The 24559-nt window shown below is 48.4% G+C and overlaps 2 protein-coding genes across 8 annotated transcripts in view; one reads left to right on the plus strand and one right to left on the minus strand.

Moving 5' to 3' along the window:
• BMP2K (BMP2 inducible kinase) overlaps window positions 1-16322 on the plus strand; it is a 49274-nt gene extending 32952 nt beyond the window's left edge. For 2 of the 5 annotated variants that reach the window (XM_054632645.2, XM_077176916.1), the window contains exons 15-16: window positions 1874-1987; window positions 11222-16322. In XM_054632645.2, coding sequence (XP_054488620.2) covers window positions 1874-1987; window positions 11222-12648 — 1541 coding nt within the window. In that variant the 3' untranslated portion in view covers window positions 12649-16322. The remainder of the gene's footprint in view (window positions 1-1873; window positions 1988-11221) is intronic. The other 3 variants (XR_008534221.2, XR_008534222.2, XM_054632646.2) reach the window with 3 other exon arrangements.
• A 593-nt stretch (window positions 16323-16915) lies between these two features.
• On the minus strand, window positions 16916-23588 carry PAQR3 (progestin and adipoQ receptor family member 3). 3 transcript variants are annotated; one of them, XM_054632734.2, is made up of 7 exons: window positions 23296-23588; window positions 23051-23213; window positions 22018-22173; window positions 21120-21317; window positions 19583-19673; window positions 19119-19267; window positions 16916-18698 (listed from the first exon to the last, which is right to left on the minus strand). In XM_054632734.2, exons 1-6 carry the CDS (start codon window positions 23478-23480, stop codon window positions 19125-19127), a joined length of 936 nt encoding a protein of 311 aa, XP_054488709.1. In that variant the 5' UTR covers window positions 23481-23588; the 3' UTR covers window positions 16916-18698; window positions 19119-19124. The 3 variants fall into 3 exon arrangements, with proteins under 3 accessions (XP_054488709.1, XP_054488711.1, XP_077033032.1); XM_054632736.2 differs by having other exon boundaries at window positions 23051-23191; window positions 23296-23428; XM_077176917.1 differs by lacking the exon at window positions 19119-19267.
• Window positions 23589-24559: the final 971 nt, after the last annotated feature.

Consider the following 24559-nt stretch of genomic DNA (forward strand, 5'->3'; position numbering starts at 1 on the left):
GGTCAGTTTGTACCAAAGGTCAGCACAAGGGCACCCACTTTCAGAATCTGTGTTCTGAATTCAGGACTGCTGGCACTGCTTATGCAAGTTGGATGAGATTGATTTGGTTAAGCCACAAGTTTTGAACAAATGGAAGGACCAAAGGAGATGATAACGAAGGTACATTTTGGGCTCAGTTCTTCAAGTTAATTCAGTGCAAAAGAGAGCTGGGTGTGATAACTCGCCTGATATGCTGTATCTGAAAAGCAAACCAAACCCAACAGCACAGCTCTGCTCAGTAGTGACCAGCATTAGGGATTTTAGTTACTCAACCTAGAGAAAATGCAGAAATAACCCCGAGTCACTCCCTTGCCAGCAGCACACTAGATGGCAGCCTTGTCTGCAGGGATGGGCTGCCTTACAGCTGCTCTGAGCTCCTGGGGCTTGGTGTCCCTCGGGAAGGGGAGCACTGCTGGTTTGTGTCTGGCTGTGCATGCAGGTACACATGTCACAGCCTTCAGAGACCTTTTAACCTGGCTTTTTGTTAGCGGAGGTGTTGTGCCAAAGATCGTGTGAGCATACTTGGCAGTGTTAATGCCTTTGCTACAGTCAAAGCAGGAATAATTATGCTCCATGTTGTCTACTGGTGCTTTGTCAGACTTGGCTGGAATAATGGGAGATCAGGAGATTTATTGTAAAATTAAGTTTTGTACCTATAAAATTGTTTCTAACCGTGTGAGACTTAGTGGAAGTTCCTTAGATATGCATTAAGGTTGAAGGCTGAGTTCTTTTTAGGTGTAGGTTATCTCATATGTGGGAAAAGGCTGTTGAGTACTAAGTAACTTCTTTGCCATCCAGAGAAAAGAGAATTGCAGATGCAGATTTGATGAGTGGTTCTGTTTTTCTTTTACTAAAGGCAGCTGCTGTCCTGTACTTTATAACTCACATACAGTGGTGTGCAAGTTGGTGGTGCTCACTAGTGTTTAAAACGCAAATCCTTTCTTTCTCTTCTCAGAAGCCTAGTTTGTATTGTTGAGCTGATGCTTTTTACATAAATTAAAGATCTTTCTAAATCTGACAAATATTTTTAAAGCTTGCATGTTTATGACAGTAACACCTAAGTAAATATGCAAAGCCTTTGTTAGAGGATGAAGATGTTGCCACAATTTGTCAGGCTGGCATTACCATCAGATTTCATGTGTTGAGGGGCTTAATGTCAGTGTGTGAAGTGATGGGTACTGCTGGGGTGATTAATCGCTTCTCTCATAAAAAGGGATCCAGTTCCCAGGACAGAACACATTGGGTTTTCCTAGTAGAATGGTGCTGGTTGCAGTAAGAGGTAATGTGCAATTGGATGGATTTGTGAACTGAGCACCTTTGTGGAAAGCTGTGACACAGAGTGACAGCTTGCAGCTCCTGGCTCTTGTTGTTTCTCTGTTGTTGGTGTTGCTGTGATCCTGGGTTAGCGACGGGCCAGAAGCGACATCTGATGCTGCCTTTCTGACAGCACTGTGAAGAAGTAGATTTCTTAAACAGCTCCTGTAACCACTTAATCATCTATGCAGAATTGGGAGCCAAGAAAGTGAGTCTGCTTCCTTGCTGAGAAAGAACTCCCAGCCCAGCTTCCATAGCATTGCACAAAGGCTTGGGATCACCCTGGTGCCTCCTGCAGGGACAGGTGTGGGTGCAGAGCCTCTCAGGCACTCTGCCTGTCTCCTTGCAGTAGGAAGGAGCTGCCCAGACCAGCTGTACAGGCAAGAGCTGTGCTTCTTACAAGCATACAGGATACTTCTCCCTCACCCTGTACAGTGCATAGCTTTGCATAGGTGTAAGTCCTTCTGTTTTTATTTTATTTTACTTTATTTTTTGTTCTGTTCCATTTTGTTTTTTACAGACAGGCTGGTGGACAGGAGAGCATCTTCAGATAAGAGTGTGGAGCCACATGCTGCTCCACAGACAAGTCCTGCTGAAGATCCCTTTGGTTCTGTTCCTTTCATTTCTCAGCAAGGCAAGTTCCATCTGTGACATGATTACCTCGTAGCTGTATGCATACATACCTGTAGGTGGATGTATCTGCTGAAGTATGCACAGCAGTTCAGTGACCAAAGAATGGCCAAGGGCTCTGCTGCCTCCTAACAGCACTTGGGTGAAGGGATGTGTTGGTGTGTTCTTTACCTCCAAATAAAATCACCTATGCATCCAGCTCCTGGTGCCCGTGGAGCCTTGGGACCAACTGCGTAGGGTGTGGTTCTGTTGAGCCAGAGCAATGGGCATCACCTGGGCAGAACCACAAGGGCTTTTGCTGAAGAGAAATTGCTTGCTAAGGCCAAATTTTGCTACTTCCCTGTAGTCTGCTTCTGACTCACACTGTTTCTCTAGTTCAGTTGTCCAGCCAAGTGAAGGCAGTGAGCTTCTATGCATTTAATGCAGAGTTTTGGTACAAGTTGAGTCAAATGCAAACATTTTACATTGTCTATACATGGGGGAGGGTGGGCATTCATTGTTGCTTTTCAGTTCAGCTTTGACTATGTTTACCTTGAATGGAAGTAAAAATAACGTGTTATGTGGGCATTGTGAGTGGGAAACTGCATCACCCTGCAACTTAAACAACAGTTTTAACATTTGGTTGATCAGCACTTTAGTATTTATTTTGGTACCTTTGACAAAGTAAAGCCTGTGTGGTGGTTGAATGGTAAAAGGAGGATCAGTCACTTCTGGAGCCACTTGGGTTTTGTTGCGATTCTTATGTGATAAAGGTGCCTTAGTATGACATGTACAGACTGTTCTTATGGAACTTCAAAAGCTCAGGTAACATGCCTTAAAATAAATCATCTGGGGTCAACCTGAGGTAGTATCTGTGTTTTCTTTCATTCGGTCCTGCATTCTTGGAGACGCTCTGGTAGGGCTGCAAGTGCTCACAAGGGCTCTGGTGCTCCACGTGGTGAAGGGGTGGGCAGGGTGGCTCTTGTCTTCTGCAGAGCCTTCGGTGAAAATCCCTGTGCCTGTGGCTGCTCCTGTCCCTGGACCTGCATTCATTCTCCTTGCTGTAGGACTGTGTTCTTAGCTTGTGCTGGTGTTTTGCTCTCTCAGGTCAAGTTTGCTTTCTGTCACCTTGTTCTTGGTCAGTGGTTCAGTGCCATGTGAAAGCCATTTAATGAAGAAGGGTTTGCTCTGCAGGTGCTATTGGGAAAGGTTTCTCTAGCATCTTCATTCCAGAGTTTGCTTTGACTTTGAGGTAAGCCTGAATTCACATGCAAAACAAACAGAAAATAGCTTACACTCCATTTAAGATGGGGGCCATCAGGTATTTTGTATTCATACCCTTGTGTCCAGAGGTTATTGTTTTGCCTTCCTCACCTGCCATCCTGGAAGTGCATTTGATTGTTTGTTGCCTTTTTTAGACGGTTATAATATAGCTTTAGATTGTAACAAATGTCTTCACTGTGTTTTTTCATGTGCTTTATTTTTGTTGCTTGGAATCCAAGCTCTAATTCTTGACACACTAAAAAAAAAAAGGAGTTGCTTCTATTAAGGGGAGGAAATATCCCCTGAAATTCAGTCATGTCTGAAAAACCAGGCTGTTTGAGACATGTTGAGCTGGTTGTATAATATTAGCCGTGGCACTGGAAAAAAACTGTGCACTTTTCTATAGCCTTTTCTCCTGTGGACTTTTAACTGGCATTTAAACAAGACTGAATATTGGCTTGGTTTCAAGAAAGGTACTGTTAATTATGTGTTAACTGTGAGTTGCACTTAGTAAACAAATCAGGTAGAAAAAATATTTAAATGTTAATATTGATCTTCTAATAGCTTGTTTATGTTTTCCACTGAACTATTCTTGGTAATGTCTTGAAAAGAGGAGTTGCAAGACAGATAAGAAATGAAGAAAGCTGTTGACTTGGGTATATTTAATTTGTAGCTGAGGGCTTTCTGGGGCCAACTTGATAAATGTCCCTCCCTGATATTTTGATTTCTGCTTGTACTTAACACTGTTGTGTGACACATTCTTTCTGGTTTGTTCCTTGTGATTGTGAAACATGTAACTGAGCAGTAAACCACCTGTGTCCCTTTCTCAGGGCATCCAAGGCTAGGTGATTGCTTGGCAAGTGGAACAGAGGATTAATACCTTGAGTGCAATTCCCATGTTTGCAAGAGAGACTCTGGGATCTTGTTCTAGCACAAGTTTTGTTTCCTTATTGTAATGTGTCTCGGGCCAAATGGGAATTGTGAAACACTGTTTGCCCAGGGCTCTGGCCACTGAGTTCTGACTTGTTGAATTACAATGGCATGAAATGGTGACGTTATAAACATCGGATCTTTAAAGTAAATAAAACTGACTTGCTTGAAGAGTGACAGTTCTTACTGAAGTTGTGTTCTACGGTAGTGGCCACAGTTCCATCTCAAAGGTTGGGTTTTTTCTGCTTGGTTTTCCTTGCTCTGGCATAGGTCTGATGTATAAATCGTGTGTGGCCTGTGGCTGAGTAGAGTTACTCAGAGGATCACTCCTGTTTTGGAGGCCTAAGGGTTCTCTGCTGAAAGCAGGTCTTCACTCAGTAATTAACTGACTTGGGTCACCTTCTGGGAGAGAGCAGCAAGATGGTCAATGTCATGTTTCATCTTTGGACCCACCAACATCAACTGCTGTTAATCTGGCTAAGCAGGTGTCACCAGGTATGTTCACCTCTGTCTGGGAAGGTGAGGCAAGGGAGCAGCAGAGGCTGGAATTGGAAGCCTTTGATCATCTGTGGGCTGCTGTGACTTGGGATATTTCCTGTGGAGCTGAGAGTGCATTTCAGGTTGGCACTGATGCAAGGGTCACCAGGAGAAGAAACCTGCAACTGGATGGACTGTAGCCGCTTGTCTGGGCTTATTTTTGTCCAGTGGGAATGGAGAGCCAGCAGCAACACTTCTGTACCTTGGCGTGCACAGAGGGAAGGGGTTTGAGATGAGCTAACAGGTGTTGGGTTCCTCTTAGTTTGGGGAATAGGGAACCATTGTGGAAGCTCTTGGTGTCTCTCGCCCTTGGTGTGTATCCTACTCAAAGCATTCTCACAAGTAAACTTGCTACACACACTACGTTATGCCTGAATTATTGTGGACAATAGTAGTGCCTTAAGACCTGAGATGACTGGAAAAGAAACCTGGCCTGGGAAAGAATTCCAGTTTTTGATCTGATAGAAACAAACCCTCCATTGCTAACTTCTTAATGAAAGAGAGAATTAAGTAGCCAGTACTAGGGCATTTAAGCACTTCACCTGTGGAAAACAGGTCCTGGTTCTGGAATGTCTGAACTGTATGGTGATGGTGGAAAAAACATCTCCCGTGGACAGCATTTTGGAATGCAAGTGTTTGATTTGAGTGTGTTAACCAGTTTGTGTTGTAATCCCCTTTGTTATTATCAAGTGTTTCAGAAATTTGGGAGAAAGATGCTTTGTGGTACTCTCAAATGTAAGAAGGAAATGTCATGAACATAGTACAGCTGGCTGGTGAGCTGTACTTGGTGCCTTTGGCCATCTTGCATTTATTCACACTAATGATTTGCGGGATGAAGCTGGGCTAGGATGGCCTTTTGCTTCCCTCAGCTTAATACTGCAATTCCCAGAAGGAACACAAGAATTGAAGTAACACTCCAGGTTTCATGGATGGGCTGTGTGATAAGTGGAGATGTTGGGCAGTGTTGCCTGAAGCTGTTTCAGGCATTTGGCTCCTGTGGAAGAATCTCCGTGAGCTGTCGCCTGGGATCTCAGGATGGAGCTCTGGTTCAGGTCATCTCGTTAACAGTTGTGCTGAATGTTGTACAGCTCATGTGTGCTGTAGATGTGATCAAGTCACTTGGTTTTTGTGTCTCCGTGGTAACTCCTTCTGAGCCACTGCAGACCTGTTCTCTGTGCAGGGACTGAATAAAAGTGAGTGCAGTTCTGAAGCAGCTTCCTTCTGACTTCCAGACTTCCCACACTTGGCAACCTGGTGGTGTCTTCCAGTGGTGGCTGCAGGTGTTTGCCTTGGGATAAGAGGGGCTGTGTGGTGTGGCCTGTGTTGTCCCAGCTCTGTGGATCTTGCAGCAAACCAGATGGCTGTGTGCCAGATGCAGTGCCATGGGAGTCATCCGGAGCCTTGGATAATCCCTGGGAATGCCCTACTGCAGTAGGTGCTGCTGGATGTGCACGGCATGTGTGATGTCCTGGCAGAAGCAGACATGGGGGATGATGATTCATTTAGTGGTTTATTTGTGTACTGCTTCCAACACGGTTTCAAACCTCTGCAAGTTCTGTACCACGGCTGTGGAGCCCTGGGACCACTGTGCAGTCTGGGCCTTTCAGTGAGACACAGAACTTAAGAAGAAATTAATAATACCAAACCAGAAGAAACAAAAAAGACTTGAACTGCTTTTAGAACTTGAAAAACTCTCCTGGCAATAGTTCGTGTTTCTTTGGCAACTGATGTTGATGGTCTAAAGGTGCCCAGCCCTGTGTGCAGTGATCTGGGTGTTGTAAAGTGTTTCAGGTTTCGGTAACTTGGCAGAGTAAGTTCTTGGCAATATCTGTATTCATTGAAAGCTTCACTGATGTTATTCTGTACCTTCTTGGCTGTGGTTTCAGTTATTCATAATGCTTGCTGATTGCAGGTTCAGGATATTTCCCTGTATCAAGGTCATCTAAAACTTCAGCTATTCTAGATACTCCTTCCAAAGTAACCTGAAATTGTTCACCCATCAAAAGTATAAATGGTATGTCTGAGTTCTGCCAAGGGTCTGCCTTTTCTCTCCAAAATTATTTACTGGGGTTTTTTTCAAGTTTTTTCTAATCTTGCAGCAGTCATGGGCACGTTGCACTATTTTTTTATATTGCTCTTTAATCTCTGGAGTAATTATTTAAAAGAATGTCAGCAATAGTGCCAGGCACATGCGTGGTGTTCTTCCATTTTTGTTGCTCTTGAAAATAGAGATGGTGAGATGTGTTAAATCCATTACAGTGTTGAGCAGCTGCTGCCCTGGCTGTTGTCAGAGAACTGGTGCAGATTTAGTTGCAGCCTGCCGCTAATCCTTGGGCTGACATGTGGCAAATTGTTATGAAATGATGGTGGCAGTATGTTCCCAATTCCAAGGGAGCTTAAAGCTCTTATGCCCCACTCCTGGGCTACCCCCACAATACCCTAAAAAGAAGAACCAGCAGAAGGCATGTAATTACTGCAGTTGTTAGAGGGAATTCATCCTCTTAAAATCCTGTGTCTCAAAAAAGAACATCGGAACAGAAAATTTCCTTGAAGATTGGGATCTTCTTATATGATTAAAGATGTTCCACCTGGCTCGCATTTGAGGCAAGAACAATTGTTCCCTACAAGCTGCAAACCTGATTAGAAGTATGGTAATCTGAGCAGCACATTGCAAACAGATGTTGCCCCCAGTGTGCAGCAGTGCTGTATAAATATGCATCTGAATGTCTCTGCAGTGGTGTTGCCTGACAAGATTGCATGAAATCAACGTGACACAACACATGAGGCTGGAAGTCTCTTTGGCCAGAGCATCCAATTGTCATTAAGCTGGGGCTTTTCCCTTTTGGGGGATTGCTTGTGTGTAGTACTCTTTCATTTGCTGATTTTGTTAGCAGTGAAAGAGGGGCAACTGTAGTGTAGAAAACCAAACTATTCCTATCTTAGTTTAAAATATGGTAGTTCTAGTGAGGGTATTTTTGTTTGTTTGGATTGGTTTTGGTTCTTGTCTGATGCAGTTTGATCCCTATTCCTGGGACTAATATGAAGCCACTGCAGCTGCAAAGGTGGGTGCGGAGATGGTTTGTTCCCTCAGAGTTGGCCAGGTAGGGCTAAAAGTGTGCAAGATGAGCATCTTAGAGTAGTTTCTGCTTGGAGCAAGTGACTCCAGTTGTTTCTATCCTCAGCACACACAGAAGGATAAAGGAAGATACTTGTTCTCTCCTGACACACTCCAGTGTGGAAGCAGTGATATCACTGTTCTGGAAATCCTCCTTGGAGTACAGGAGTTCTCTTCAAACCCACATATCAGGACCAGTTGCTGTTCACAGCATCATCTGTGTGCCACCTGCTTTCCAGGTGACATGGTCCATGTGGGGTCATACCTGCTGGCTCTGCAGCTCTGATAATAGTGAGCTCCCTAGTGGGGGCTCTGAGTTTGTACTCACTGTTGGATAATTCCCAGTCTGTACCTAGTACCTGGACACTGGATTTGTGCTGCAATAACCAAGTTACATTGTTAACTCCTGCAAGGAGACTGGACAAGGAGCAATCTCAGTTGAAGAGATAGAAATTTGGAAGCCTTCTTCAGAAACCACTGTGCTGAGATGCAATTATTGACTGTGATGTGGTGATGTTTGAACAGGAAAAAGTTCTTCTTGCTGTGTCTTTGAGTGGCCTCAAAATTAATATATTTTGGAGCATGTTTTCTCATGCGCAGGGACAGATGTTTACAAACGTGCACCTAAGGTTTCCCTTTCCTGCAGACTGCCTCATTCCTGCCAGCACAAAGTCTGGTGTGTGCTATGTCCAGTGTGCCATGGCATTGCCCTCAGTGGAGCAAGAGCCCACAGTGCTGACCAGGCCAGGACACACTGCTGTGGGCAAAGTAAAAATCAACATGTACATCAAACTTCTTATTGCTATTCAAGCACTTCCCCTGTGTCTGCCTCTGTCAGCCAGGAAGGTGCTCAGCATTTCCTTGAAGAGAGGTTCAGAGCTCCAAGTACAGGGGCAAAGCACCTGGCCTCTGTGTTGCTGTGGATGCATGTCTCCAGCAAGAGGGATGGTTTGGTCAGTAGTTCCTGGCTTCATGCAAGTTCCTCTGGAGGTTGTGCTTGTTAGACTGAAGAGAGGAAACCTTAGGGTGAAAGGCTGGGTTTTCTTGATGCCCAATTCCCAAGATGATCTGCTGTGCATTGCCAGCAAGAATCGCAGTTGTGAGTAGCAGGTGGGTGTGTTGGGATGCTGGAGCAGCTGGGGTGCCTGTGCATGGAGTGTGCTGTGGGAAATGTCCTCTTTGCTGTGCTGTCTGTCTGGAGAGCTCTGGGGCTGGGAGCTGCACCCTGTGTGCCTCATGCAGCTCAGCTGCTCGGGGGAGAGGTTGTGCTCTGTCTCGTCAGTGCCTGTTTCAGTGTTTTTTCTAGGGACTCTGACTGTGGCACACCAATAACACTTAAACCTGCTGGGAAGTCAGGTGTATTAGGAAACAGTGTGATTCACTTCTTCTTTGAAAAAAAAAAAGCTGTATTAGTTGTTTACTGCATATTGAGATGAAATGCTAAGGTGTAACCATTCTGTAGGACTGTAAACTCTTGTGGATATGGACACAGAGAAAAGGTCTGGGCTTTTTGTTGTGGAAGTGGTATTAACATCTAACCTAGAAGTAGTCCCTTTTTCTTTTAAATCTATTTGCATTTATGCTAACATTAGTGTTCCAGTAAATATTGAAAACAGGAAGATTTGGAGGCTAGGGGAGTTATTTAGTGCAATGTGAAGGCTGTACCTTTGGGAAATCTAAAGTAAGCAGCAGAATAATCCAGATTCTAATTTAGTGGGTAAAGCAAATATATAGCATTTAAAATTACAGTAGATAAGAAGCAATCTGACACTAGAAGGCAAGAAGAAACAGCTCAAAGCCCTAATCACCTGATGGTTTTAGTCATTCTGATCATCTTGTTTTTAAATCCTTACATAAATTGTATTGCTGCTGAGTTTTGATTATTTTATGTGTAGCTGCAAAGGAGTGAGGAAGCTGATGGAGGAGGAAATTGCTGTTAATTCCCTTTAAAAATGGAAGAAGTGGTTCTTGTAAAACTGGAGCATAGAAAGTAAAGATTCTGACTTGACCTAGAAGTTGCACACTAGTTTCCCTGTGAAAGAAGGAATTAGCTGAGAAAATATTTGGTATATTGCAAGAACAAGAGTTGTGAGATGGATTCTGGCAGAAGACGGTTTTTGGAGAAGTAGCGGATGCCTGTACCCATCTCTGGCTTTTTCCATCCTTTGAACACATGGTGTGGGTTAAATGTCAGTGTTTGTGTAACAAAGCCCTAAGTGGAAGACATCAGTTTTGCTTGGGTGAGGTCAGGGGTGCAGTGCAATGCTGTGGGTAGAGCTCTCTAATAGCTGCTTCCACAGGAGCAGCCCTGTCCCCAGCTGCTGTCAGGTGCTGGAGACACGAGAGGCTTGTCCCCAGTGCCAGGGTGCCTGGCAGCCTCTCTGGGCAGTGGCACACAGGCTGTGGGCAGTGCCTCTGGGCCTGCCGGGAGGTAAATTCTCACTGCTGTAGCTGGCATTACATCTGACATTATGCACCCTGTCTGTGGCCAAGAGGATATTCCAAGGGCAAGTGTGCTTCACTTAGAAGAGACTTGAGTGGTTTGATTTTCCTCCTGCTCTTTACCTTCCACTAGAAATCACAGTCAGTTACACTCCTGAAAACATCTCCCCACATAATGGGGCTCTTACACAGGGAGAAACTGGGTGTGCCTAGTGACGAGAGCAGTGCCACTGCCACTGTGCAGCCTCCCCTGCTCTTCCTGCTCTTGCCATCTCTTTTTTTGTACCACTGCAAAATTTTTACTGCTTCCAGTGTTCCCAAGGCAACCACTCCACAAAAGACTCATCAGTGAATTGTTCCTTCAGTTTTAGTTGTCAGTGAATAGTAGGGGGGAAGATGACAGAGGGAAACAAGTAGATAAATTTCCTTGCCATAGAGAAGCTGAAAGCATTGGTCTCAAACTTGAGGAAAAGCAAGAGCTTTTGTGCCTCAGTTTCTGCAGAAGTTAGAAGGGGCTGCTGTCATGACTAGAGCATTGTGTGTCAGAGCAGACTATCAAAGCAGAAGCACATCAAAAAATAGCTTGTCTGCTTAAAAAAAAAAAATACAGAAAATCAGTGTGGAAATCCTGCTGCCTCCCATTTCCCCAGAGGAGAGAGGCTGTGTAATGACTGGGTTTGAAAAGCTGTCTCTAGAGATCAGCTGTGTTCACTGGCCCGTTCTGTGTGCCCCCCAAATGCTGGTACTGTATGTCCAGGCACCTTGTGCTTTAGAAGTAAAGCTGGCAGCTCTGTCTGTTGATTTTATGTGTGTTGTTTGAAATGTCAGATGTGATTTTTAGCTTGTTTCACTCTGTAAGTACAGGATATATGTTTGCATCAGCTCCTGGAGTGTGTGGCTGTGGAGCGTGTGGAGAAAGTTTTGTGTTTCTATGTTTTAAGTTTTCATTTGCTTTTTTCTTTGGACCCGCAGGTTCCCCTGGAAAACAAGTGGATAACTCAGCCAGCAATCAAGGAAATAACTTAGGGACCCCAACAAAGGCTGGAAAACTGAGCCATTCATTTAGAGATCCCCGGGCAGGGAGGAAAAGTGCAGAGGGACACGTGACAAAAGGTGGTGAGGAATCAGAGAGTGATTTTGAATCGGATCCTCCTTCTCCCAAGAGCAGTGAGGAAGAAGAAGAACAAGAGGATGAAGAAGTGTTGCATGGAGAGAATGGGGACTTCAATGACGACAATGATACAGAACCAGAGAATTTAGGCCACCGACCTCTGCTCATGGATTCTGAGGAAGAGGTGGAAGAGGAGGAAGAAAAGCAGAGCTCTGATTCTGATTGTGACCGAACCAAGCAAAAATGTGTGGAAGGGCTCCTGGGCACTCGGTTCAGAGATGGGGTGGGCAGCAGTGAAATCACAGAGCCCAGTTTGGTGCCTATGTCCCCGCCTGAGGTACCAAGCACTCTGATCAACTCTGGCCAAGAATTTGATGTGTTTGGAGCTGTGCCCTTTTTCACACTGCAGCCTCAGGCAAGAGAGAAAGTGGACAAAGATGTTTCTTCTCAGGTGGCTTTTCCCAGCCTAAGCCAAGAGCAGGATGACTTTGATGTTTTCATCAAAGCTCCTTTCAGCAAAAAGGTGCTGCAGCGAGATGGGCAGGGGTCAGGGATGGAGCCTCTGCTCTCCCCCAGCTCTCCGCAGAGTGTGGATATCTTTGGTTGCGCCCCATTTCAGCCATCCCTCGTCCCCAAGTCTGCTGGGAGCGGACAGGACCTGTTTGGGCTGGTTCCATTTGAGGAGATCACAGGCAGCCAGCAGCAGCAGAAGGTGAAGCAGCAGCGCAACCTGCAGAAGCTGTCTTCCCGGCAGAGGCGCATGAAGCAGGAGGTGCCCAAGAACAACGGGAAACGCCACCACAGCACCCCCACCAGCACCAAGAAGGGGCTGAAACCCAGCTACCGCACTCCAGAGCGTGCCCGCCGGCACAGGAAGGCTGGCCGCAGGGACTCGCAGAGCAGCAACGAGTTCCTGACCATCTCGGACTCCAAGGAGAACATCAGCGTGACCCTGACCGACAGCAAGGATCGAGCCAACCCGCTGCAGCCCGACGAGGCGCTGCTGGATCCCTTCGGGGCCAAACCCTTCCACCCGCCGGAGCTGATGCGCCATGCCCAGCACCAGGGCTTTGGGGACAGCCGTGGGGACCACGGCACAGTCGTGGTGGCTGGCAGGCCCAGGCAGAGCTCCTTGCACGGGGCTGTTCATGGCGGGGATGGGCTGAAAACAGATGACTTTGGTGCTGTGCCCTTCACAGAGCTGGTGGTGCAGAGCACACAGAGCCAACCACAGCAGGCACTGGAGTTAGATCCCTTTGGAGCAGCTCCGTTCCCTTCTAAACAGTAGAGGCTTCCAATGGGTTCCCCCCACTATACCTCTCCAAGCCCCTTAGTAAAGGTTTAGTGGAGTCATTTACATGGTTGAAATGCCAGGGGCCTGGGTTGTACAGCTTGTTCAGGGTGAGGAGGCAGTGGCCTGCATGTGTGGTGGAATTGCAAATAATAGCTAATTCTGATTTGGATCTTTTTGAGGAAAAGAGAAAAAAAATCAGAAGTGTTGTTTCCTTATGGCAGATGGCTCCCAGAATGTCATGAGGAATTGGATATGATTCCCTGTCACTGACTTGGGACCCTGGGACATACTGTTTGTGCACTTTGGTCTTGCCTTTCTATCCCTGTGCCATGTGCCCCGTTGGAGTGGAAGAGGCAGGGAGCACATGGAAAATGCTTTCCACGTGTACAGGAGGCTGATGAACTGCGGTGCTTCTTCATGTCTCTGCAGACCTAAGAACCAAGACATACTGATATCCAGATTATGTGCTGGAAATAGCCAAGTCTTTGCTTCCTAGGTGAAAACTACCTTTATTAATCATAAAAATAAAGCAGCCACATCCTCAACGGGCTGTGGCCCAGAATTCCAGAGCACAGCTATGGCTTGGGACCTTGCAGACATCTATGCAGCTGCAGAGATGAAAGGCAGATTTTTTTTTTTATGTGCCTAAATGGTCAATTTTGAATTATTTTTTTAATAGTAAGTGCCATTAATGTAAAGTAGCAAACTGGAATTGTAGAGTCAAAACTAAAGAAGCAGGTGATTGACTGATGTGTGAGAATGTGTGGGGGAGTGAGCCAGCAGGGACATGGCCGGGATTGCAGCACTTTGGGAGACTCCTCAGCACACTGGAAGAGGGGCTGTCCTCGGGCACGTGGAGTGCTTCAGATGACTTATGGAGTTGACTGTGAGGTACAACCATTGGATTGGTTTGATTACACCTTGGGATTTGTGTCTGTTTTCCTCTTGGATTTTGATTGGAAAGAAAATGTGTCCTCTCTGTTGGTTTTTTACCACAATAGTTTTATGAAATGACTGTAACCTGATGCTCTTTTAAGGGTCGCTAAATGCACTGAGCTTTGGAGACACTTCCTGCCCCAGCTGTGTTCCAGCAGGAGCTGTCGGCTGCTGGACCACTGAGCTGCGTTTCGCCCCTCGGAGCCTTTCGGGAAGGAGCCCTGTCCTGCTGCCCAGGGGCGCCTCGGGTGATGGCAGGAGGCGTGACCACTGCCGAGCACAGTGTGTACTTCCTGTGGTGCAGGAGGTGCTGGTGTGTGCAGAGACGGTGCCCCTTGGGACAGCCCAGCCTGGGTTCCATGGCCATCCTCATGGGGACACGGAAGCGGGGGGGCTCCTCGGCTTGTCCCCCCTCTCTGTCCTGCTCCACTGGAGGCTGAGGAGTGATTAGCTAGGTGTTTGCACATGGGGGACATCCCTGTTTGTGGCCGGGTGTCCTCACATGCCCCCCTGTCACAGGTGAAGTGAAATATTCAGGGTTGTGAGCTTTTTTCCCCTCATGCCTCCTGCTGGATATTCAGGAGGTGATGGGGGCATTTGGTCCCTTTCAATATTCACTGAAAACACACTGAAAACAAATCACGAGACTCCTTTGGGATCAGTTGGATAAAGTGCCCCCTGGGATGTATGTGTGATTGCTTCCCTTAGCTCTGGAATCTGAACATAGCTCATAGTGATGGTGTACAGATAGCTACCTTCACCTTCCTCAGTTTCACTTCTCACAGGGTCTAAGTGGGATATTCCAGCTGTGCCTGCTTCAGTGTGCCTTTTCCAGGCTTAGGAGTTAAGCCCTTAGGAGATTGAGTAGAAATGTGTCCAACACAGGACTTTCCAAGCTTTATTACTGCTCTTCTCACCTGTTTGGTGCCAAAGGCTGCAAGAAGCACATGCCAATTTTTGTAGCATTTCTGACACTCAGGTTAACAGTCTTTTTCCTTTTTTTTAAATCTCTGTGCATGCTTATGAGCTGCCCTTCTCAATGTCTTTCAGAGCTGTTACCTGCCTGAAGAGCCCTTGGAATACAGCAAGATGACAAATGTGGCAGTGAAGTGGACACAAAGTGAGATGAAAACTGTGGTCCTAAGTGTGGCTGGTCCTCACCAAAGCGAGGCTGTTGCTGTCTTCCCAGTGGGAAAGCAGTGGGAAGGGTTAACAATGCACACGGCCCTGGGGCTTGTCTCCAGGGCCCAGGAGGAGAGGTGGGGGCTGTTGTACATGCAGGGAGGAGACTGGGCACCAGCAGACCCAGTGTGGGCAGAAGCCATCAGGTAAATTACAGATAGGAAATGTGTTCAGTACTGTTGGTTTACGCCGGGGCTCCAGGCTGAGGAGGGCTGCAGGGGGCTTGGGCAGAGGGTCTCTATGCATTTACACTGCAGCACAGCCAAGCTGGAGGGAGAGACAAGGCACAGGCAAGCTGCAGACCCCACTGACACTAGAGCTGGCACGAGTTATGGCCCATGATATTTGCCTCCTAATGGCCTTAACAAACCTGGTTCTTCACACTTGAGACACCAATCAGGTTTTTGATTAAATTTCACTTTTTTTTTCTTTAGAGTTATTTTATTCTTTCTCATGGTCGATGTGAGATTGGTGCACCCTGCTAAGCTGACTTTTCCTGGTGTATGTAGTTTATACACAACTGAACCCAAGCTTGGGGTTGTATTCAGCCACTGTCCACTATTTAAAGGAGGTGAGATATGTGACTGTCAGGGAATGGGGTATCCTTTGCCTTTTTTCAGGATGTATGGAGTGCAACGTGACCTTAGTAGAAATCAGGAAAGACCTTTTTGTGGTAGTCATGTACATGCTGCCTGTGGTAGCAGGAGGGCAAGGTGTAAGGGGTTGACACTTCCCTTCCCAGACAGAAATCCCAATGGGTTTTTACAGCTTCTCCCTCTGCATGCTGAGGGACTGAAGCACAGGCCTTGTAGGATCAGCTGCTGGAGAGAGCATCTGCCCCAAAGTGCTAAGAAGCACAACCTCTTTTAAGTGGTTGTGGTGATGGAAGGAAAAACCAGGTAGTTGTGTTTGCCTGTGGACTCAAATGGCCTTTAGGTGTGTAATTAATGCTGTGGTGGGGGGCTCTGTGAGCACCAGTGTTGGAGGAAAAAGCTTATAATCATTCTGGGTGTCCCAATTAGTAAAACCAAGTACTGTGAAAATAAGTTGATATATTTGCTACTGTGAGAAAAAGAGTTTATCTGGAGTTTTTTATACTATATGGTGTATTTTTATATATCCAAGAAGTATATATAAAATATACACATGCTCGCACACATCATGTACCCCTTGGAGTTGCTGTGGGGTTGGTAACCCAGCAGCCACAATCATGTTTGTGATTTGAGTGAATATGAGTTAAGCACCAAGGGTGGCTGCTGTGCTACTGTTCCATAGAGCTTATTTTGAAAGGAAATCAAGGAGATGGTGTGTATGGTAAAGTTGTGACTGAAGCATCACCTACTATTAAAGAGCATAAAAACTATTTTAAAATTGCTGGCATTCAGCTTTTAAGTGCACTTGCCTGAACTACACTTCCATTTCTTGTTAGACTTGGAGTTTCTAAAGCTTTTTTGTGTACTACTAAAGCCAGAACTTTTAACTTTTTTTGTGAAGCTGATGTATATCATAAAACCCTTGGAGATGTTAAATAAAGGAACTTGGTAACAGTGCCTTTTCAGGTCTCTTCAACACTGCATGGTGAAGTATTTGTGTGTAGGCTTTCATTTGCTCATTATAAGCACTGTTGCTGCTGCTGAATGATTTTTTAGCTGTCATGTGAGTACCTGTGACTCTCATAAAACTGTTTTAAGTAGTTGTATTTGCTGCCCAATCATCCTGCTGTGTCCAACTGGTTGAAAATCCTTTACTTCAGTGTTACTCCTTAAAGTCTTCCTGCAGAAAGGTCATGTGGGTCCCAATGGCATTGGACTGAGATCTGTACTTGTGGACAGAACTATAATGTGGTGTGAGCCCCTTCCTGCAGTTGTTTACTGGAGCAGGGTGTTTGGATGCTCCCTGTATTGATTTTACTCTTGGGTGAGATGAAGTAAGAATGGAAATGGTCAAGAACAGATACAGCAGCAGCGGGCTTCCGTTAATAAAGAGTACTTGGTAGTAGGCTGAAAAGCTAAGTTCATCAGCAAATTCAGCTAGAGAGTCTCCCCCAAAAATCCCTGTCTGTGGCACAAGTTCGATGGCTAAGCCATTGACATCAGTTGTTTTGCTGCATGAGGTGCAGGAATAATGTTAGTCCAAAGAAAAAGCCAATGAACTGGAATTTATTTATAAGTTCAGTATGTACATCAAAGATCATCATGCAGCTTGATAAATTGTGTCAGGTAAAAATGCACAGCTTGGCAATCAGTTTCCTTATCTGGTGAAAACTGCTGGAGAAGTTAAGAGTTTCCATTATAAAAATACATTAGCAAATGCTCAGTAATATTACAGACACATTATTGGGATATTACTGTACACATAACACTGGAAACAGACTTTTACACTTGCAAGTTCCTTGTCAGGCTTCAGTAGTAGTAATTAGTGCACTTGAAACTTGCTTGGCTGTCAAGTTAAAAAATCATTTAAAAAATCAGTGTTTACATTGAAAGGCTGAAAGCTCTGGGAGCTGAATCATTAATGCAGAGTCAGTTTTGCCAATACTTGTTTCTGGAGTTAAAAAAGACCAACAGAAAAGCACCAAAACCACCCTCTGACCTAAACAGACAGCATCCCTGTCCAGCACATCAGGAGGAGTTCCCATCCTGCCTTCTCTGTGCCCGAGGAGTGCAGGTGCCTGTCTGTAAGTTTCTCCACTCCATGTCTCCTTGACACGCCCTGACCAGAAACCAAGTCCTGCTCCTCTGCCTTAGCCCAGAGGGAGGCAACTTTGGGCAACCAACAGAACGTGCCTGCCCTGGGGTAGTCACTGCACAGAGCCAGTGTCTCCTCGTGCATTGGGGGAAGCCCTCTCCACAAGGATGTAGCCACTTAGGATTCGTCCCAACAGCATCCTTGCCTCTAACCCAGAAGTCCAAAGGATTTTAATGCTGTTTGGAAGACTGGCACCCCTGGAGCTTAATAGTGCTGGGCAGCAGCTGTGCGATAACCAGTGTATTCTGTGGCTCCCTGGTGTTCATTTCATAAGGGAAGGTTCTACAACACATCCTGAAACTCCAAGCAGCCTTGGCACGGTGGCAGGATTGTGAAAGCAAGTCATTTTGGACAGCAGTGTGTGTGAGTGCAGTATCATCCTGCACATAGGGAAAGGCCAACAGTCAGGAATCTGCAGCCCCAGCAGGTTCCCTGATTGCAAAACAACAACAAACATGGACACGCAGCCTTAGTGCTACTCCTGGAATACTGATTCCAGATTACTGAAGGGATCTAGAGAAATTTCTTCAAGCAATGGCACAACCCTGCCCCTCCTTGGGGCGGGCTATTTTTAAGATCTGCAATGAAGATCTAGGTGTGCAGGATATCATGTTATCTCCCAGGGAATGGGAAAGAGGTCATCCAGAGCAGGACAGAAATCCACTGAATTCCAGTTCATGCGTTCCTGTGCTAATCCTGAAGCATAACACATCTTCCCTGTAAAGGCTGAAGGATGCACCACCCACAGGCCTGTGGTTTGGGTCCAGGACCAGCTCCCACAGTTCCAACAATTTTACAGGCACGCTGCCAGGAGTGTTCTCCTAACTGTGCACACCAGCTGAAAACCTGGTGTCCAGGCCTGAGTACCCTTGGCTGAGCCATTCATGTCTGCCAAGCAACAAAACATCCTGCTGGGATCTGCATGCCGAGTGAGCTCAGCCTCCCGCTGTCCTGCTCCAGGAGGAGCTGTTTGGTGCTTGACTGCAGGGCAGGAACTGGCTGAGAAGGAAACGCCCCTCCAACCCAGGCAGAGCTGCTGTGTTTATCAAAGCTTGCAGTAACACTCTGTCCCGGCAAGGGGCTAACAGCCCAGGAGTCAGCAAAGGAACTGCCTCAGTCCTTGACAGCACAGCTCTTCACGTGAGGCCCCCAGAGTCACCAATCCTCTCGTGCTGCCTCTGAAATAGAGCAGGAAAACGAGGTAAATCACTGTGCACATGTAATTGGCAACTCATCTGATTTCCACAACATCCAGATCAATGCTAAGCAGACTGAAAACCTGACAAAAGCCTGAGGAAAATGCTACTTAAGGACAAGTACTGATGATGGTTTGAGACTACTCAGATTGTGACACAGAGCTGGAAGGGATCTGGCAGGACTACGTCCAGCCTGCTCTAAAACTGCTCAAGGGCCCAGCAGCTCCCCAGAGCCTCATCCAATGCAGCAGCACAGGTGAGCAGAGTGCCTGGCATCACATCCCTGCTTTTTATTGGCACCAGTCAGGACCCACTCTGGGACAGTGACCTGAGGTTCAGGCCAGCATTCCCAAAGCCTGTGGTTGGGGTATCCTGTTCCTCCGACGATGGCAGCAGCCATACCTTGGCTCACAGGTCCGCGCTGTACTCGGGGCAGGGCTTGCTGTGTCGGTACTGCATGATGTATACTGTGGACTGGTGCCACCAGTACAGCATCACCACTGCCAGGATGTGCCACACTTGGTGGCTTGAGCCAAGGTAGTTCAGCTGGCCTGTGGGGGAGAACAGGGACATTCAGGAGCAGCTGTTAAGTTCCACCACAATTCCACATTGTGCAGTGCAATCAGCAATCAATCTCTTGCAGAGCTCTGCCACACCCTACCCTTGAGGGGTGACAGGGAAAGTTCTTTAACGAACTTGAGGGAAGTTGTCTGCCTCCTCCCACTCTTTTACTCTGTATGGGAACACGGCATAGGGAACATGGTCAGCTTGTTCTCTCCCAGGAAGTTCAGGACCCACAGCAAGGACTAGGACACCGTAGGAAGCTTAACTGAAGAAAAGAAAACAGCCAGAAGAGAATTTCCTACCTGGGAAGTATCTTTCTGGAACTTTGGAAATATAGAAGAGAAAAGCGACAGCAGCGATGAAATACATGACAAATACCCGCGGAGCAAACTCCTGCAAAAGAAAAGCAAGCTCTCCTATTCTGTTAGAAGGCAAAAACAGAAAAAAATGTCTCTAAAGATAAAAAAGGAAAAGGCATGACAGCACTGAATCTTCCTTCCCTGCCTGTGTTAGCTATGCACAGATCCAATGGGGACGCACATGCCAAACTCTGGGAAAGCCTGAGTGGAAAGAAACCTCTTTTATTCCAGCTTCTTGCTTCTACATGCAAGATTCTCTGTTCAGCAGGCACAGCATGTGTCTGTGCAAGGTCACCTGTCACTCCCCTGAGCCTGCACAGAGCAGCTAGGGTGAGGGACCCTGCAGTGCACATCCCACTTAGGCAGGGACCACAGCAGCTGCACACAGGACTGCTCACAGTGGGGGGGTCAACAACCAGCAACTCAGCCACCAGGTGCATCTTGTTAGCAGAATGTTTTGTTACCAAAAGTGGGCCCTTTTCCTGAAGTATGGAAACAAAATGTGTACCCTAGACTCCATCCTGCTATCCCAGGGGAAGCCAGATGGGGAAGTGTGGGGGCACAACTGCTACTGATGATTTTTAGAGGGCCAGTGTGAAGTGTCATGTATAAAGGCCACATCTATTTCCAAGTGGTGCTCTGCCACATTCCACAGCAGCTCTGGACCTGGCTGAACCCTCACCCCATGGACAGCCATCTATCCAGGCCAGCCCAGGTGTGTGCAGTTTGTGCTCACTATGAAAAGGAAATGTTTCTTTCAGCACCATCAGGTGTTACTGGCTAACTGCACTGATTTCAGGTTGGTTCACACTGGGGCACACCAGACTGCCTTTGGCTGTGCTGGGCTGCTGCTGTCACAATGTATTCCAAGGAGTGAAACAAACAGGAAAATAGTAACATGAAAGAGCTGTTAGAGGAGGATTGTGTAGGAGACAGAGGGCTGAGCACGTAAATGCTGATTTCTGCTGCCATCATAGGGAACAGAGGAGGAGACAAGTAATCATCCCAGTGTCTCCTGGTTGCCCTCTGGAGCTGTGGAGGTGGCCAGCCCTGAGCATTCCTGCAGCCTGACAGGCTCCTTCCTGCTCCACAGGCACCTCAGCTCCTGCCCCCGGCCCTGGCGAGGGTGTGGTCTGCCCACACAGGCTGCTCCCTGCCCAGGCACAGACACAGCTGGATCCTGCTCTCCTTCCCACCCTGCAGCTTTAGGGCAGCACAGCACAATAAAACTTCCCAAGCCGTCTGTCCCATCTCAACACAGTTCTCAGTGTTCCCATTTGGATTGTATTGACCAAAAGAATTCTGTCCTTAGAGGAATTGTAACTCCTCCTGCTTCCCCACTGTTTCCCAACTGTAAGAGAACTCAAGGAAGATGGAAAATGAAAAGCAAAAGGGAATCTTATTTCCTTTTTTTTGTTTGTTGGTTTTTTTTTTTGTTTTTTTTTTTTTTTTTTGTTTTTTGTTTTTTTTTTTTGTTTACCTGTACAATGGATGCCCCAATGCCTCCATTGAGCCAAACCCAGTGGATGGTGGGAATGATTCCGTAGCCAGACACGGAGCAGAAGATGATGGAGCGCAGCCTGTGCCACTGCTGTGTGAGGTAACTGGGGTGGATCTGAGCAAAAAACACTGCCAGGATCATGGCCAGCACAGTGATCAAATACACCTGGCGCCAGTACTGAGGGCACAAAGAAACAAAAGCAAGTTTGTGGCATGCAGAAGTCAGCTCTGGGCAGGAGGTTTCAGTGACTGAGCACAGCAGTGCTTCACCCTGTCCCTGCTGTGGGCTCCAGCTGTGGGTCTGAGTGCAGGCCCTCTGCTTGTCAGCTGGCACTGAGGGGAGGGGACTGCTCCTGGGAGGCACCTGGCACCACATCCTTCATTCCAAGCACTTCCTGCACCAAATGTTTCAATACACCTGTGCCTCACCTGTCCAGCTCAGCTCCTGGACAGCGATGTCCAGGGCAGGCCTTGAGAGGGAACTCATTTACTCATCCTCCATTAAAAGGAGGGAAAACAAGGTTGTTTCTACCTCGCGGGCAATACTGTTTGAATAAAGTACCTGTGATGGGACACATCCCATGACCAGCCTCAGTCACTGGATACAGGTAGGACCTGTAAAGTTTCCCTGCCTTGAGAGAAATTTAAATATTTTCCTGAGGCTTGTGCAATCAACAGCTGGAAAGGAAAACCTGCATTTTCCTGTCTCTTCAGCCAGCACAGTTCAGCTCAGGTCAGAGGGACATGTTCCAGTTCCCATCCCTGCCTCCCTCCTCCTGTTCTCCTTGGACACCTGCGCAGAACCCCCTTCCTGCAGCACAGAAACTGCAGTGAGAGCACAGGAACCAAGCCCTGCAAGGACATTGCTCCCCACTCACGTTACTGCAGTAGAAGGCGTAGAACACGCCTGACACGTAGCAGCCCAGGATCCCGATGGAAATGCCCGCGTAATCCAGCGCCATCCAGCGCCGGCTGGTCTTCTCGGAGCGGTGGCAGCAGAACAGGTGGTATCCTACTGAGCAAAGCATACACACCTACGCAGAGTGCCAGAGGAGGAGGGTTAGTTCCTTACAAAGGAGCAGGGAGCACAACCAGCCCCAGCCCTGCAGCTGTGCTGTGCAGTGCACCCCAGTGCAGGCACTTGTGATCCCTGCCAGCCAACCATAAAGCTTCTCTGGCACGGGGAAGGAGGAGCAGGACACTGCAAACCATGATAACCAGTTGTACAAGTAGCAAAAGTGGGCTCCTGAGGCCAGAGAGCTGGCAGTGCTCCAGGGAGACACATCCGCACCAGTACAGGGGAGAGCCCAAAGCCCAGATCTGCCCTGACTGCCCAGCACTCACTGTGTGCCTTGACTGAGGGAACACATAGAAATTTAACTCTTAGGCACAGGCTGCATGTCTGCTCCTAGGCTGCCTTAAAATCTTTTCCTTGAGAAGTGTTTGGTTCTCTGTGGCCTTCTGTAGGGGCAGGGAGGAGCACTAGAGCCAGTTGTGGCTGTACAAAGGCATCCTGTACCCTGCAGAGAACACCAGTGGTGCCTTTAGCTCTCTGTGCTCTCACAAGATGCAGGGGCCCACCGGAGACAGGACTCAAGTCTGCTGTGCAAACACATTCCTCTGACAAGGAGAAAGTGAGGCCACCAGCCCTCCTGCCCTTCCCGACCATCGGGCCGCGGCTGATCCCTGGAATCCCAGGGTGCTCGGCCGTGTCCAGCAGCACCTGGAGCCGCGTCAGGCCCCCTCAAGCTGCAGCAGCTCTGACACACGGCCCGGACAAACGCACTCGTTTATCACAGACTCTCTCTTGTGCCAGCTGCGTTCGGTTTTTGCCCCGCGGAGCGATGCCGCCGGGCCCGCGCTGTGCCCGCACCGCGGGAGGGCTCAGCGCCGCCGGCAGCCGGCGCCCACCTGGAAGCAGAAGAGGCAGACGGAGCAGATGACGAAGTCCTCGCGGGAGGCGCCGGCGGCCGGCAGCACGGCGGTCAGGTCGTAGATGCCGAGCGTGAAGAAGAGAAGGAAGCCGAGCAGGTGGCTCCAGATGTTGACGGTCTCGTTGGAGAGGATGAAGAGGCTGAGTGAGAGGAGGCACAAGGCGGGGCGGGGATGAGCGGCGGCGGGGCCGGGGGGCGCCCGGGGCCGCGGGGCGCGCTCACCTCTTGATGCACAGGCGGGAGGGCAGGTATGCACGGTATCCATCGGTGATGTAGGGGTTGTCCTTCAGGAACACCGGGATCTGCTCGTACGTGTAGAGCCGGATGCCGCGGGGCACCAGCACCGGCCAGTACTGGTAGCTGCCCAGCTCGATGTAGTGCGCGCTGCGAAGCAGCTTCTGGTGCATCCTGTCCGCCGCCGCATCTGACCGCCCCAAGCCGCCCTCACGGGCCGGGGCCGGGATCGGGATCGGGATCGGGAGCGGCGCCGGGAACGACCGTGATGACGTCACCGCGCGGCGCGCGCCGATGGCGTCACGACGCGGCTCCGCCCCGTCCTGCGCCGGCAGTCACCGCTAGGGGGCGCCCGAGAGCTGCCTCAGAGTCCTTCAGGGCGCCCCGGACTCCTCCGATCTCCGGGACACCTCAGCGTCCTCGGACCGCCGGAGCGCCCCGGGGCACCTCACAGCACCCCTCCGAGCCGTCCGACTCCCGGGACCCCTCAGAGCCCTCAGACCTGCTGGAACCTCCCAGGGCCCCTCAAACCCCTTAGACCCTGAGCTGCCTCAGACTCCTCAGACTTCCTGGTGTCCTCAGAATCTCTCAGACCTTCAGAACCTTCCCCCCCCCCCCACCCCCCCCCAGGGCCCCTCAGAGCCCTCAGAGACCCCCTGAGGTGCCTTGGACGCCTCAGAGCCCTGGGGTGCCTCAGACCCCTCAGAACTGCCAGGAGCCCCCAGGGCATCTCAGATTCCTGGGGCCCCTCTGAGCTCTCAGACCCTCACAACCCCCTCTGAGACACACTGGGTTGCCTCAGTCCCTCTGGGACCTCTCAGACTTCCAGGATCCCTTGAGGTACCTTGGACTCCTCAAAGCCCTGAGGTGCCTCAGACCCTTCTGGAACCCTCCAGGACTCCTCAGAACCTCTGAACACATGGAGACGCCCTGTGGCGCCCCTGGACCCTTCAGCCGTCTGAAACAATAGAGATGTGCCTTTGGGCCAGTCAGGCATTCCTGAGGCTGTAAATCTCAGTGAAGGAGGCCAAGAACACACCTGTCAGGTCAAACAACCCTGAGGGCTGTCATTCTCTGTGGGAATTGCAATTGCACTGTGCAAGAGCAACACCTGGTTAATTGAGATCATGGTTACTAGCATTTTGGGGGCTTCCCTGTGTACTCTGGGAAGTAACAAAAAAGTCTTAGTGGTAAGAAAGACTTCCAAAAGTTTGCATGGCCTCAGTAATAAAAGTTGTATGGTGTTTACCAG

The sequence above is a fragment of the Agelaius phoeniceus genome, chromosome 4 (genome assembly GCF_051311805.1).
Source record: "Agelaius phoeniceus isolate bAgePho1 chromosome 4, bAgePho1.hap1, whole genome shotgun sequence".
NCBI lineage: Eukaryota > Metazoa > Chordata > Aves > Passeriformes > Icteridae > Agelaius > Agelaius phoeniceus.

Coding starts and splice junctions, on each gene's coding strand:
- PAQR3 (XM_054632734.2), bottom strand. CDS start 23,480: ATGCACCAGAAGCTGCTTCGCAGCGCGCACTACATCGAGCTGGGCAGC. Junction 23,214..23,295: donor TCCCGCCTGTGCATCAAGAG/GTGAGCGCGCCC, acceptor CCTCTCACTCAG/CCTCTTCATCCTCTCCAACG. Junction 19,268..19,582: donor TCCAGAAAGATACTTCCCAG/GTAGGAAATTCT, acceptor TCTCCCCCACAG/GCCAGCTGAACTACCTTGGC.